Source organism: Poecilia reticulata, linkage group LG16, assembly GCF_000633615.1.
Source record: "Poecilia reticulata strain Guanapo linkage group LG16, Guppy_female_1.0+MT, whole genome shotgun sequence".
Lineage (NCBI taxonomy): Eukaryota > Metazoa > Chordata > Actinopteri > Cyprinodontiformes > Poeciliidae > Poecilia > Poecilia reticulata.
In genome coordinates this window covers 9,973,124-9,986,211 of record NC_024346.1, presented here as the reverse complement: position 1 = coordinate 9,986,211, position 13,088 = coordinate 9,973,124, and the positions used below count along the sequence as shown (strand labels likewise).

General features: G+C 35.9%; 1 protein-coding gene across 1 annotated transcript in view; it reads left to right on the top strand.

Annotated features, from left to right (window-relative positions):
• LOC103477781 (mannosyl-oligosaccharide 1,2-alpha-mannosidase IA) overlaps nucleotides 1-13,088 on the top strand; it is a 207,523-nt gene that overhangs the window by 107,741 nt on the left and 86,694 nt on the right. The window contains exon 3 of the mRNA XM_008431079.2: nucleotides 12,472-12,587. Coding sequence (XP_008429301.1) covers nucleotides 12,472-12,587 — 116 coding nt within the window. The remainder of the gene's footprint in view (nucleotides 1-12,471; nucleotides 12,588-13,088) is intronic.

The window sequence follows — 13,088 nt, the reverse complement described above, 5'->3', positions numbered from 1 at the left end:
CTGAAAGGTCCTCCAACGCTTTTGTCAGACTTCACAATTTCTGAGCAGCACTGCACTGGTGGTGTTGGAGCTTGTAAGTAGTTGAAAGATGCCAACAGCCTGTGGCAAAGTGGAAACGGCAGTAGATAGAAAGGGGTAGAAGATCACCTTTTTCTAGTTCAGCTGGATAAGAATTTCCAGAAGTATCTGTGAAAATTTGTAAGGATGCTTTCTAATTCAATTTTAAAAAATACTGATGTTTCTACCTCAGCTAAAATCTTTTTTCTATGTTATTATTAATTGTCCATGCCAATGAGTTTTGCTTCGATGCTCAAAGCATACCAATGCGTTTGAGCATCCACTATAGATGCACTCTGCAAACTCGCATGTCAATGTGGTTCCGGGTTCTTGCTCTGCCTTTAAATGGCCGCAGCGCTGCACAAATGAAGTGCAGCCACTACTCTTTTACGATGGCTGATTTAATTTCTCCATCTGACGGGTGCTCTTTTTCAACAAGTTACTTCACCTCTGCTAAATCGATTGGGCTGCATCTATTTCCATGTGAAGCTACTGAGCTGGAAAGATGCATTCAGATCAACTAGAGTATACTATCCTAGATGGGAAGCATTTGCATGTTGTGAAAGCGCAAAAATTATCAAATCACTAGAAGAGATGTTTTATATTTAAATCTTTTTAAAATAATTGCAAGGCCTCAGATCTCCATTGAATTATAAATTAGTTTTTTTTAACAGTTATTTGCTCTCTGTGTATACTTATACACTGGATGACATTGAAGCTCGCTGGATGTGATGTGTTCAGCATCTTTATCAGCTGCCTAATCTCAGTCTCTAGATGTCATCTGTAATCAGGTTTTGTAGGTTGACAGAGCATCAGATGTGTGATTCCTCCTCTCTCACTATGCCTCTGCGTCTGTTGATCAGTCCAAGACAGGCATTTCTTTTTTTTTTGGAAAAGTCGGAGGAGAGGGGTTTGATACTGCACTGAATGCAGTATGTAATCTCATCTGAGCGGCTGTCATATCAGACAGGGCTGTTGCGCTGACACGCCACGCTCTCCCAGAGTTGCAAATTAAATCGCTGCAATTAGATTGACGTGTGTGCGCGCGTGCGCAAGCGTGCCTGTGTGTATGAGTGTGCATGCAGTTTGAAGTCTGGAGCCTCGCTAATCATGTCTGGACAGTGAGCATTTTGTGTTTGTGATTTGATTAATCCATGTGAGTGTGTGCTGATTGGCTACTTAGAATTTAACACCTTTAGAGTTTAGAAATAATCCTTCTGAAAGCCATTTGTACTAGATTTTAGCCCAATTCCAAACACTAAAATCAACATTAAGCATGTGTACTGCTCTGTTTAATGTTCAAAAGGAAGGCAGGAGTTGGGAAAGCTGCAGATTCACATAAACTGCAAACATAGTAGCCAATTAAGCTGTGTTGTTACCCTCCATTTTAGTGCTACATATCCCTCAGAAATGAAAATAAACAAAATAACTTCTACCTAAAAAGAATGTGACTGTCTGAAGGTCCAATGTTTCCAGTTGTCCTTGTTAAGCTGCAATGTTTTGCTCCAAGATGTTCATGCTACTTTAAAAAAAAAAGAAAAAAGTTTTAACCTTAGACCAAAGCTTTTCTGAACTGAAACTCCCCTATGACTAAAATGGACGTTTCCACCGTGTCAGGGATGTTTTCTAACCAACTTTGGGGAGATTTAATAACCACTTTAAATTTAAGGATTTAAATAGTTTCTATGTATCTACTCATAGTCCTCTAAGAATAAATGTGCCTATTCAGTGACTCCAACAAATGACAATTACTCCCAAGAAGTTGTTGTAATATTCTAGTTTCCTTTTGGGGTCATAATCTGTCATATTTCACAAAAGACATACAGAAGGACGAATCACAAACAAAGAGGAATAGGGTGTAATACATAAAGTACCAATTGCAGTTTTCTGGCTGATCACTGATCTTTAACAATCCTGACTTGTCCAATACCAACGTTTTTTGGCTGAAAAGTTGCTACATATAGCGGCAACGTTGCTGGGTTGTCAACAGTGACCACCACATGCAGATTTTACCTGGCGTGTTAATCAGACCTTTTTTTTATAGCAATGCAAAATGAGATGATGGCTGAATTTCATGCTTTTGTGGAGGTAGAGAAGAACTGTGTATAAGATCGGTTTCACATGTAAGTATCAGCTGATCACTAATCTCCCTAAATTAAGGAAATCGGGTTGATTTATCAGTGCACCCTTAATATAAAACCATTTGAAAACAGCACACTTGTATATTGGACTTTGTGCTAGATTCAGCATTTTTATGTTTTATCGGTTTAAAGATTAAGTTCTTACTGCAAAAATGTTATCTGAGAAATATGGCTCTGTTGTCTCTTGCTCTGCAGGCCTTATAATTGATCAACTTTATTTTGGCTCTGGCTCTAATCTCCCTTTATGCATCAATTTTTGTGTTCTTTCTACTGTCTTGCCAAGAAACCGCTCTGGCAGGGACAGAGTGCCAGCTGATACATGCTCCTCTGCAGGGCACTTTGACGGGGCGATTATCATAATGGTGAAAATGGAGACACATTGAAGGGAAGTTAGGAAGCCTGTGTACCCTGAAAGGGGGTGAGATTGTGATTATATGCCTGAAATTCTGTCCATGTGGTTCCTTCCTGATAATAATTCACACAGAGAGTCTAACAGGGTTTGTAGTTGCTGTAATATACTAAACAGATGCTAAGAAGATTATTTGTATGCAGGTTTCTTGTAACCATGGTAGCATAGCACTTATAAATGTATTAACAGAATATGGAAGGGACTCTGCTTACGTTTCTGAACACACTGCACTGATTGTGCTGCTCATCACTGAAGGTGATGTTTGTTCAATGATTAGGGCATCGCTCAGTATTTTTACTGGCAAAGGCGTCAAGCAAAAAATATTAAAGGTGGTAAAATGTAACGTTGATTTGTGATTGAACATTTAACGATTTACAGCATAGCAACTCTTCTAGCGGATAAAATCTTTTGAAGTCAAAAGCATCCGAAATTGAAACTAGAATACTAATGAGATTCTGGGTTTCTGAGTTCACAGCATGTTACATGTCAGCAGTCATGCGGCTTCTGTCTGCTGTGTTTTTACCATTTCAGTGAGAGCTGTTAGTTTTTGAACCTCCTACATATCTTCATCTTCTGCTGCACCCTCACGGACAGTGGTGCTACATCAGTGTCTCAAACAATACACAGCTATATGGCTTGAAGCTGGCTCTGCTTTCCTTTGCTTTATAAATTAAACAATGTTATTCAGTAAACAGAGCTCTTCAAACAGCTCTGTCTCAGTGGTTGTCCCCTACTCTTCGAGGCACCATTTAAATATGCATCTTTTTTCTGTTTAAAGAAACATCAACACAAGACCCAAAAAATGTTTGTTTTGCTTCAAAGCTATCCAGGTTTAATGCACTCTAGAGGTGCACACTTTAGTTCCTCTTGAGGCTAATATTTGTTGAGAATAAAGAGCATAAAGTGTGATTTATGGGTCGTTTGTCCAGTCTGAAGAGATCAAATAGTATGGTGTACAGAAGGCATCAAGTTGTGTATTTATAGAGAAGATTTTATTGCAAAAAGTGTGTGTGGCATATACAGCATTGTTCCAGGAAGTAACTAAAATTATTCACAGTGTCAATCAGTTAGATTTCTTTATTAGACTCAAGTGTATGCTCAATTTGCCTTATTTCCAGTAGTGTCAACTCATTACTGAGCTAGAGTTGCTTTGCAAGTTAAATATTTTAATCCTATATTTCAGTTGGGGCCAAATGATTTCTGAATTACATATTTCTATTTGTTTTAGTTACTTTTGCAGTGGTTCCTGATTAACTTTAGTGAACTATTGTTTTTAGAACATTTGATGAGTCTTTTAAAACTGTTGGCAGCAAATTGCTGCAGTTTGTGACGTGGAACGCATTAAAGTGATATAACAATTGTTGATGTTTCTCTGCTACATTTTAGGTGTGATAGGTCTCTTGGTTCAGCCAGAACTATGATCATGGATGATGTTTTTACTTTAAAACTGTTGGCAAGCAATTGTGACTATTTTCTTTGAATAGATTGCACTATTCTCTTTAGCTCCAGAAACATCCTTACCTGACTCTCAGGAGGTGGGGATGTGTATTTTGATGTTTAACTTGACATTGTTCCTGCTTTAGTTGACCGCCTTTTAATTGAAAGGCATAAAATCTGTGGGTTTTGCTGATTGTAACTTTCCAACTTTTAAGAGGGTGTTCTAATTGTATTTTTTATTTACTGTGGAAAGTCATACTTCTAAATGCATATTAACTTCAAAGATTCTGGGCTGCATTACTACTATTGCCAATTAAAAGGTGATTCTTTGATCATTCAATGCTAGCTTTGACTATGTCATTATAAGTTTATAACAGTCTTCTGTTGTGTTTTTGTATTTACATTTCATACAGCATTCTCATGTTTTTGGGAAACCTGGTTTGAGCCCAGGAAGCTGTGGCTCTGTGTGTTTCTAGTTGCTTAACTTTGGATAATTTCCAAAGATAAGTAGCCATCTTTGGAAACTATCCAAATTAAAGAGACCCAAGGCCTTTGGGTCTCTTTAATCAGACACTGTTTTATCAGACTGCTTGCAAATAATACCTCTTAAAACTCAGCTGAAAATAAAGGTAATGAAATCAAGGTTGAAGACTTGGTGAAAAAAAACAGCTCACTCATTTACCAACTTCATTTACTGAACCTTGATAGATAGACCTTTTCTCACCTATATTTAATTATTTTCTACACATTTTAAGCTGAAGTAAAAAAAAAAAAAATCAAATACGGTGAAACCAAAACCTTGAAGATCTTCTTAGTTTGAAGTTAATTGATTCTTCTCCTTTCAAAGTTTATGTTTTCTTTGTCGGCCACTAAAAAGCAATGAAGCAATCAGGAAGTTCAGCAGATTGATTGGTAGTGACAGACAAATACTGTAGGAAATAAAATGAGTCATATTTTTTTCAAGTTTACTAATTATTTGTATCCCTTTCTGTATAGTACTTGAGATATCACACTTTCAGCTTATTTGTTTTCAGACTCTACTGTAACACATTGCTTGCCAAGAGAAAACGTCCATACACTTTATCAAACTTAGCTACTGAAACTCTGTCCATTATAGCAGTATTTCTGCATTAGTAGGGTCTTGACTGTCTGCAGTGACAGATGTATTCCCATAAAGACTATTCAGATTTTAGGTAGGTTTTTATGATCACTTTTATTGTTTAGAAATGAATACCACAGCAGACTGTGATTGGATATAGAAATACAAATGACTCTTTCTTACATAAGTTGACATTTCAAGAAAAGAAGTATTATAAAGTGTTTGTGATTTCTCAACAGAAATATTAAAGTGCTAAGGGAACCAGAAATTTTCGCCTCTGCTCCATGTTGTGCTTGAGCAGTTTTAGTTGTTTCACACCTGACTTTTTCAGGTAATAAGACTGTCTGTCAGGGGGAATTTCAGACCAGCCAGTAGAGCTGCACAATATATGAAATCACAATTGTTTCATATCAACGTGTGGAATCTCTTATTTGCAAAGAACTGGTTGGATGGCAATATTTTCCATCCATGCAAATCCTATGTACATATATTATATTTGCGTGTTAAACAGACTTTTAGTGGTACCATCACTTGTGTAGTTTCAATGGCTGTGATGGTAAAGCTCACAAATTTGCAGGACTGTTGGAAATACAAGAAAAGAGTCGGGGAAAATGCGGGTTTAAAGTATTCATTGTATTCAGTTTGTATCATCCCTATGTTTGTATCAACTCCTGGTATCGTGCAGCCATACCAACCACGCCTACCAGGCAAACATTCAGTACCAGATTTCAAAAATATATGGTCATGTGTAATTTTCTACATCGGTTTTAGTCTATAATAATAAATAATAAAACAGTATGTACCTAAAGGAGGTCAAATCATAATCTGTCCTATTTCAAAATAGTAAACAAGTTCCAAACTTTAATCAAAATCTGAATCATTATTATAGGAACATCAGTATTGAAGATGTTCCTATAAATCAACTTTCATGAAAAATAATATCATCCTTCATCAACCCAGGTATGGCAAGTGTCTGAAAACAAAGGACATCTGTGTATGAAAAAAAAAAAAGAAACGGGGATTAATAGACTTAAAAATATACGGATAACTCATAATTAAATTATCAGCTTTGAGCTTTATATATCAAGAAAACCAGTCTAATGATTTAGTACAAATGGGAAGAGATGGAATGACAGAATGTGGAAATGAACTGAGAAATTGACCTGAGCTGTGGTAAAAGATCCGAGGTAGGACATTGCTTTAGTGGCAATATTTTTGCTAAAGAGAGACTGAGAGGGAAATTTCTGCAAAACATAGAGAATCACATATCATTTCTCTCAGTCACATTTTACGAAGCTCTGTAAATTTTAATAGCTCTCTTCAAATTACACCTAGCCAGGTTTAATAGCTGGTGGCAAAACGGAAACACGCTGCATAAAATTCAGAGAATGTGTAGATCTGGGTCTAATTGTAGTTTTACCAAGAGGCTGGGGAGAGGGAAGTGGAGGTGTCTTTCTTTAGGCTGCTGCCTCCACAACCCGATTCCAGATTAAGCAGAAGATGATGTATGGATGGATGGATGGATGGATGGGTGTTATGAGATGATTAACCATATCCCAATGGTGTGTAAGCAGATTTATTCTTACTCTAAAAAAACTTTGTTTGACTCTGCAGTTGGATAAAAACTAAGCCATAAGACAAGGTCCTTTTGCAAAAATGTCCACCTGGATTTCTGCTTCCTCCTCCATTTTTTAGACATCGCTCTCCTCTCAAGGAGGCTGAAAGACAGGTTTGGTATTCCAGCCTACTGCGAAAGCCTGAGTTGACTGATGGTCGTGGCATTTCTCAATCACTGTTTCTCACGGCCTTTTTTGTGTTCTGTTCAGTAACCCAACTTAATCTTTCTCCCTCAAAATCCACTTTCTTCTCACCCACAGTTGCTCTGTTTTTGCTCTCCATCAAAAGTCCGCTGAACTACAGTCTCCTCCTCTGTGCACCTTTTATGAGCTTTTGCTTCTAATAGCAAACAACTAGATTTTATTAACATCATACAGACGTGAGTGCCTGCTAACTCTCTGTAGTGCCAGGTAATGCTAACAAGCCACTGATTGGCCTTTTGATTAATAATAGGATGCTGCCAACCTCTGATAACAGGACAGCATAATTAGGTGATTCCCTACATCTGTATCAATTAGATTCACTTTTATGATGTTTGTGGCGTGCCTTACATATTGATCCCGTCTTTAAAGTTGAACTATCAATTAATGTTATGAGTTGGCTGCTAAAATTAGAAACTATAACCCTGACTTTTCTGTTTTCCCCTGGGTGAATTTAAACAATCCATCTTTGAAATCCGAGTCCTCTTATCTGCTTAGTGCTTTGCACTTTTAATTCCAGTTCCAGTTGAATTTTAAATAGGCACAGGATTTCCTTTTAAGAATATCGCCACATATTTTGTATGCATTATCATACTTAATCTGCCAGCTAAATTGAATTACAGGGTAATGTTGCCTCTGAATCAAACCTCTAAGGGATTAAATACCACACAGTGTATTCACTCAAAGAAAAGGAGAATAAGAAAAGCCAGTAAGACCATGAAACAAAGTCCAGCTTTAGAGTTTATCATGTGGGCCTGACCTGTCTATTATAACTTCACTGACTCCACTGTGATTCTCATAATTAATAAACATCAAATAGCCGGTGACTTTCTAATGGCTTTTTATTTGATGTTTAATACGTCAAGTCTGGGAACTATGACCCCATTAAATATTCAGTTATTTTCTTAAAGAGATGTTCACATTTCAGTGTCTAATCTTTGCCTTATTTTACATAATCCACAAAATATTTTTTGCTGTGGAAAAGGTTAGCTTTTCAGGTAGAGGGTTACATAATATTATCCCGTTTTGTTGAAATGATTTCCATGAAATGCTTTTTTTTTATCCATCTACCAGAAACTGGCAAGATAAAAAAAAAAAAAATCTGATGTTTCTGAGGAAAGTTTCCCAGATCAAATGTTTAAGAGACTTCTTACATAGAGAGCCTTTTCCAAGTCATCCCACTTCATCTCAGAGGTACAAATATTTGGACTTTCCTTTTGTTTTGTTATACTAATAACCTTCACTTAACCATTTTTAGGCTGGCCTTACTTTTTTCTCAGAAAGCTAATATTTTCCCATTGCATACTTCACAAGTACCAAACAGAAGAAAAAGAAAAATCAGGAAACATCAAATATCCAAAACACAAGCAATTTTATAAAGATTAGATTTTAGTTGCTGCTTAAAAATCAGTTGACCAAGTCGTGAAGCTACTGTTGACAAGGTCCTTTCACCTTTAGTTACAATGTTTGTTTTTAATCTAACAAATATTTTCAAATATGTTACTTTCTTATGGTACCCCAGCAAATGGGAGAAATGTAAAATTTGGTATATGCACATTTATATGCCTAGGGATTTATATTGTGACAATTTTTTTAAGCAAGCTAGCTAAAAAATAATACTTTGTAGGTAAAAATGATACAAAAGGTTCCTGTCAAAGATGATTTAATAAGCAGATTTAAGCTCAAGGTGATACGTTCTGTTTTTGTTTCTACTAATTTAAATAGAAATCAAAATACTTTTCTCTTGACATATCCCTGATTTAGAAATTGCAGGATACTCTTGGCTGTGCATTAGTATGTGACAATGTGATGAAAATATCTAAAAAGAACAAACAAAAAAAACCCACCTTGGCTAATACATTTCAACTTTTTACAGAACTGCTTTGTGATGCCTCTAGAAAAAATTGACCCGGGTTCTGCTAATGACTTTAAAAGTCTATTGGAGTTGGGACAATATTATAATTTAACTTTTTTGTCGATTAGCTTCAGAAGGCTGTAGCAAGGAGAGTTCATGGTTGTGTGGCTGCAGCATTTAAATTCTGCTGTGTGCCTGTGTTTTGGTCCGACTTAATAAATACATAGTAAGGTACTTCAATTGCTTATGTCTTCAAAAGGATCTTTGACTCTGCTTCCATTTTTAGCTCAGGCCCACAGAAAGGAATAAAGTCTAAGAACAAGGAAACTGAAGGAGTGCACGATGATGGATTGATCTGCTCCCTGCATCCTTGGAGTCAATCAATCTTCCAAGCTCTGGTGCTGTTTTCAAAAGGAATTTTCCACACTCCTCGAGTTTGCCTCAAGCTACGGAGCTGTACTTCTGGGTTAGGATAACCAGAGGTCTTTAGATATCTGATCGCACCTCATTCTTCAGCTTTTACTTTTGCTACCTCTGTTTTTAGAAGTAATAAGACCGTTTGATAAGTAAAGTCAAGTCAGATGAATCTAAAAATGTTTTTTTTATTTTTTATTATTCTTTTCTCTGCAAAAGTAGTGCAGGCACAATAGTATTACTAATGCATGATGCTAACATCCAGCTCACTATGCCAAGCTATGCTCAGTAACCTCAACAGATGGTCTTCTGTCTACTAGCGCTGCTCTCTTATGAGATGCTCTTTCATCAGGGAAACACATGGATGCTCAGAAAGTGGAGGATTTTCTGATAGTTGCAGTGTTATAGCAGAAACTTTGTGAGGATAGCATATTTTGTTTTAGTTTGAGACTGTAATTATGTTACTGCAGTAACACAGCATTATGCCTGTGAATCCCAATCCAGTGCACCATCCATGTACCAAGACATTCTTTTATTTTCAGTGACTTGTGACAGAAGAGGAGTTTTTCACAGCATATTGTGGGTTCATGTGATACTGTAAAGCTGAGCCTTTCCCATAACTATGGCAGAGTTATGGCTACGAATGAGCCGTGTATTCATAAAAATGCTCATGATACAATAAATTGAAGTAGTGATATTGATAAAGATCTGTGGAGGTTTGATTGTCATACTTGTTTTCTCTTTAGTTTTGCTCTAAAGTGTTATTTTTAGTAGTTATACACTTTACAAAAACAAAAGTAAGAGGTACGGTGGATTTACTTTCTCAAGATTTGTAGGTTTTTTGGCTGCAATATCAGATATCTGGTCTTTACAAATGATAAATACTGGTCTGGTTTTTCCACTGGTCATTATGTTGGCCTATGTTTGCCATTATGTTGGTCTATCACATCTTTTAATGATGCTTGTTTTTGAAGACTAGATGTACATCAGATTATTATGCCCTGCTACTAAAATTGTTACTACATTTACAAAGAAGTCTGATGAACAATTTTAGTTGTTTGCTGCTACATGAACCGTGGATGTAAAGTGTTATAGAAGAAAATACACAAAAAATACTACAAAAATCTGGAGCATTTGGGCAGAAATACTTTTTCTGTTTGATAAAATCTTATTCCACACTTGTACTCATTGGGAATCCAGCTTCAGCAATCAATCCAGAATGAGTAGTGAGATTTGTGTGATTTATAACTTTTTTTTCCCCCAGATTTGAGTTCTGATGCCCACAGGTCTGGCTACCGGTTGCATATTCGGTGAGCTTCCTGATAAGAGCCACATTCTTTGATGTGCCAGGTTGCAGAATGGTTGCATCAGTTCAATCCAGCCATCTGAAGTTGGCTTGCCTGTTCTCAGAGATGATCTTTTTTTTTCCATCACCTCACTCAGTTAACCAGGTCAATTTCCACTCTATTGTATTTAGAAATTTAGAGTTTGAGGCTCCAAGTGTACCAGTCTTTTTAACCAATTCTTTATTATTAAACCTATAATATTTATAATTTGTCCATCAACCCTTTGCACAGTTATTCATTAAGGGCAATGAATAACCGTACCAGACACTTTTTGTGAACTTAATCTGCATTTGCATAACATTTTGTGATATCAGAAGGAAAATTGGTTCAAGCATGGGAACAGGATTAGATTAACGCCTCCTTGTGTTTTTCATTTAGGTTGTAAAATGAAATAACCAATGAGATTCATAAAAATAAATGCACCACATATGGTGGCACACGGAGTTAAAGAAGGAAAGTCTTCAGCTCTTTCTAATCCAGAACCAGCTGCTAAATGCTCACAACAATCAGTGCATCACTTCTTTCTCCTGCTCTGCTGGTTGATTCCTAAATAACTTGACTTTCATGTGGCTGTGGCTGATGTGCTCCAGAGGATGATTTATAATCTTCGAGAGAGGATGATTCTCATCTGGGCTCCACCAAGCAATGTTCTTATTATCTTTTAGCATCACCACTGTAATTAGAGAACTCAAGGCTTCAGGGACTTTTCTGTTTTTCAGCTTTCCTTAAAAGTTCTGCTGATAGTCAAAATATTTAAGGGTTAAGGGTTGAGCTTCAGTATTTGTTCACCTTAAATGGATGTTACCTCCTTAACAGTGAAAACAAATGTCTTTTTATGTTGGAAATACTATGCATTCTTCAAAATTGACTAAAAAAATCAGTTTGAGGGAATTCCTTAGAAACCTCAGGAATTATTCCAATTCAAGACCTGTGCACATATAAAAATTAAAAGCAAACAAAAAATACAGTATTCATCAATAAAAGCACAAGTTTCAAATTAAACCTTTCAACTTAATTTATTTATGTAGCGCCAATTCACTACATGTCATCTGAAGTCACTTTACGAAAATAAATCTTTTCAATCCAATTGATCCTACTTTGATTATTCATTCTGGTTTAAAAAGTTTCTATGTGAGGAAACCCAGCAGATTGCATTGAGTCATTGACTTGCTACATTTACTCTTCCTGACAAGCATACAACAGTAGATAATCGATCGCTTGCATTGGACCATTGCAGTTGCTTTTGATTAATATATTTGATAATTATTCTTTATGATTTTGATGACCCTTTGACTAAGTGAGCAAATAGCTTGCCTTTTAGATTGTTACTGCATCATGTTAGCAAAACAAACAAAAAAATGCACAAAAATAAACAAAAACCAACAAATATATAAGAAATGAGCCCGAACCAAAAACTGATAAGTTGTGAAAGGCCAGAGTGAGGAGATGGGTTTTCAGAGGGGATTTACAAGCAGATAAAGAAGCCAGGTGTCCATAAATGTAATCTCTTCTAAAATGAACATAAAACACACTGTAATGTAATGACAGATTACTTCAGTGTTTCTTTTGATCTATGGTAGGTATTATAGCTACTCTTTCAAGTCACAAGGAAGTTACAACACTATGCTGGGGACAACTGTTGTGAGCAAAGAAAAAAATAATGGAATAGTAATTATTTTGATGGTTTTGTAGAACATCTGGAAAATGTATGATGACATGAATAAATTTGCATATAATTTTAAAGATCACTATTATTGGGCACAATTTATATGTCAAACAATAAACAGGACTTTTTTGCAAACCTTTGTACTGGTTTATACGTCACTGTTTGTGCTCTTAATGTGTGGTTTCCTTAAATTTTAGTTTTATGTCTAAAATCCGTGTTGTATTTTGCAGGTGGACTAAGAGGAGCTTCTATTGTGGACTCACTGGACACGCTGTATATTATGGGATTGATGGACGAATATAATGATGCCAAGGAGTGGGTGCAGACTAGCTTGGACCTAAACTCGGTGAGTCATTTTTCTTTCTTTTCAAAAAGTGTATTTTCTTTGTTCATTTTAATTCTATCAAAGTCTGTAAATACATTTCTGTGTGACTATAAATAATGGGAATGCTTTATTAAAAGTATTGAATAAAGTGCTTTTTGTAGAACCTTGAAATGTGCAGCATTTATTAACGTTTCTGAGAGAAGAGCAATGCTTATTTTTCCCCAGTCATCTATTTCATATTCTTTGGCTTTTAGGGAGAAGATGGTAACTTTTTTCTTTCCTGCTATATTTATCATTCCAAAAAAAAAAAAAAAAAACACAAACTTGGCCTTAGGGATTACATTTTTATAATTTATTGAGGGACCATTTTTATAATGTATAATTTATAAGGTTAACATAATTTATAAAAATCAGGTTGCAAGTCTATGTAATTTCAACTGTGAAATTTTTCCTGAACTGTTTTGTTTTCTTTTAAGACATGGAAAGTTATTTTATCATAGATTTAATTGTGTTTACAAAGTC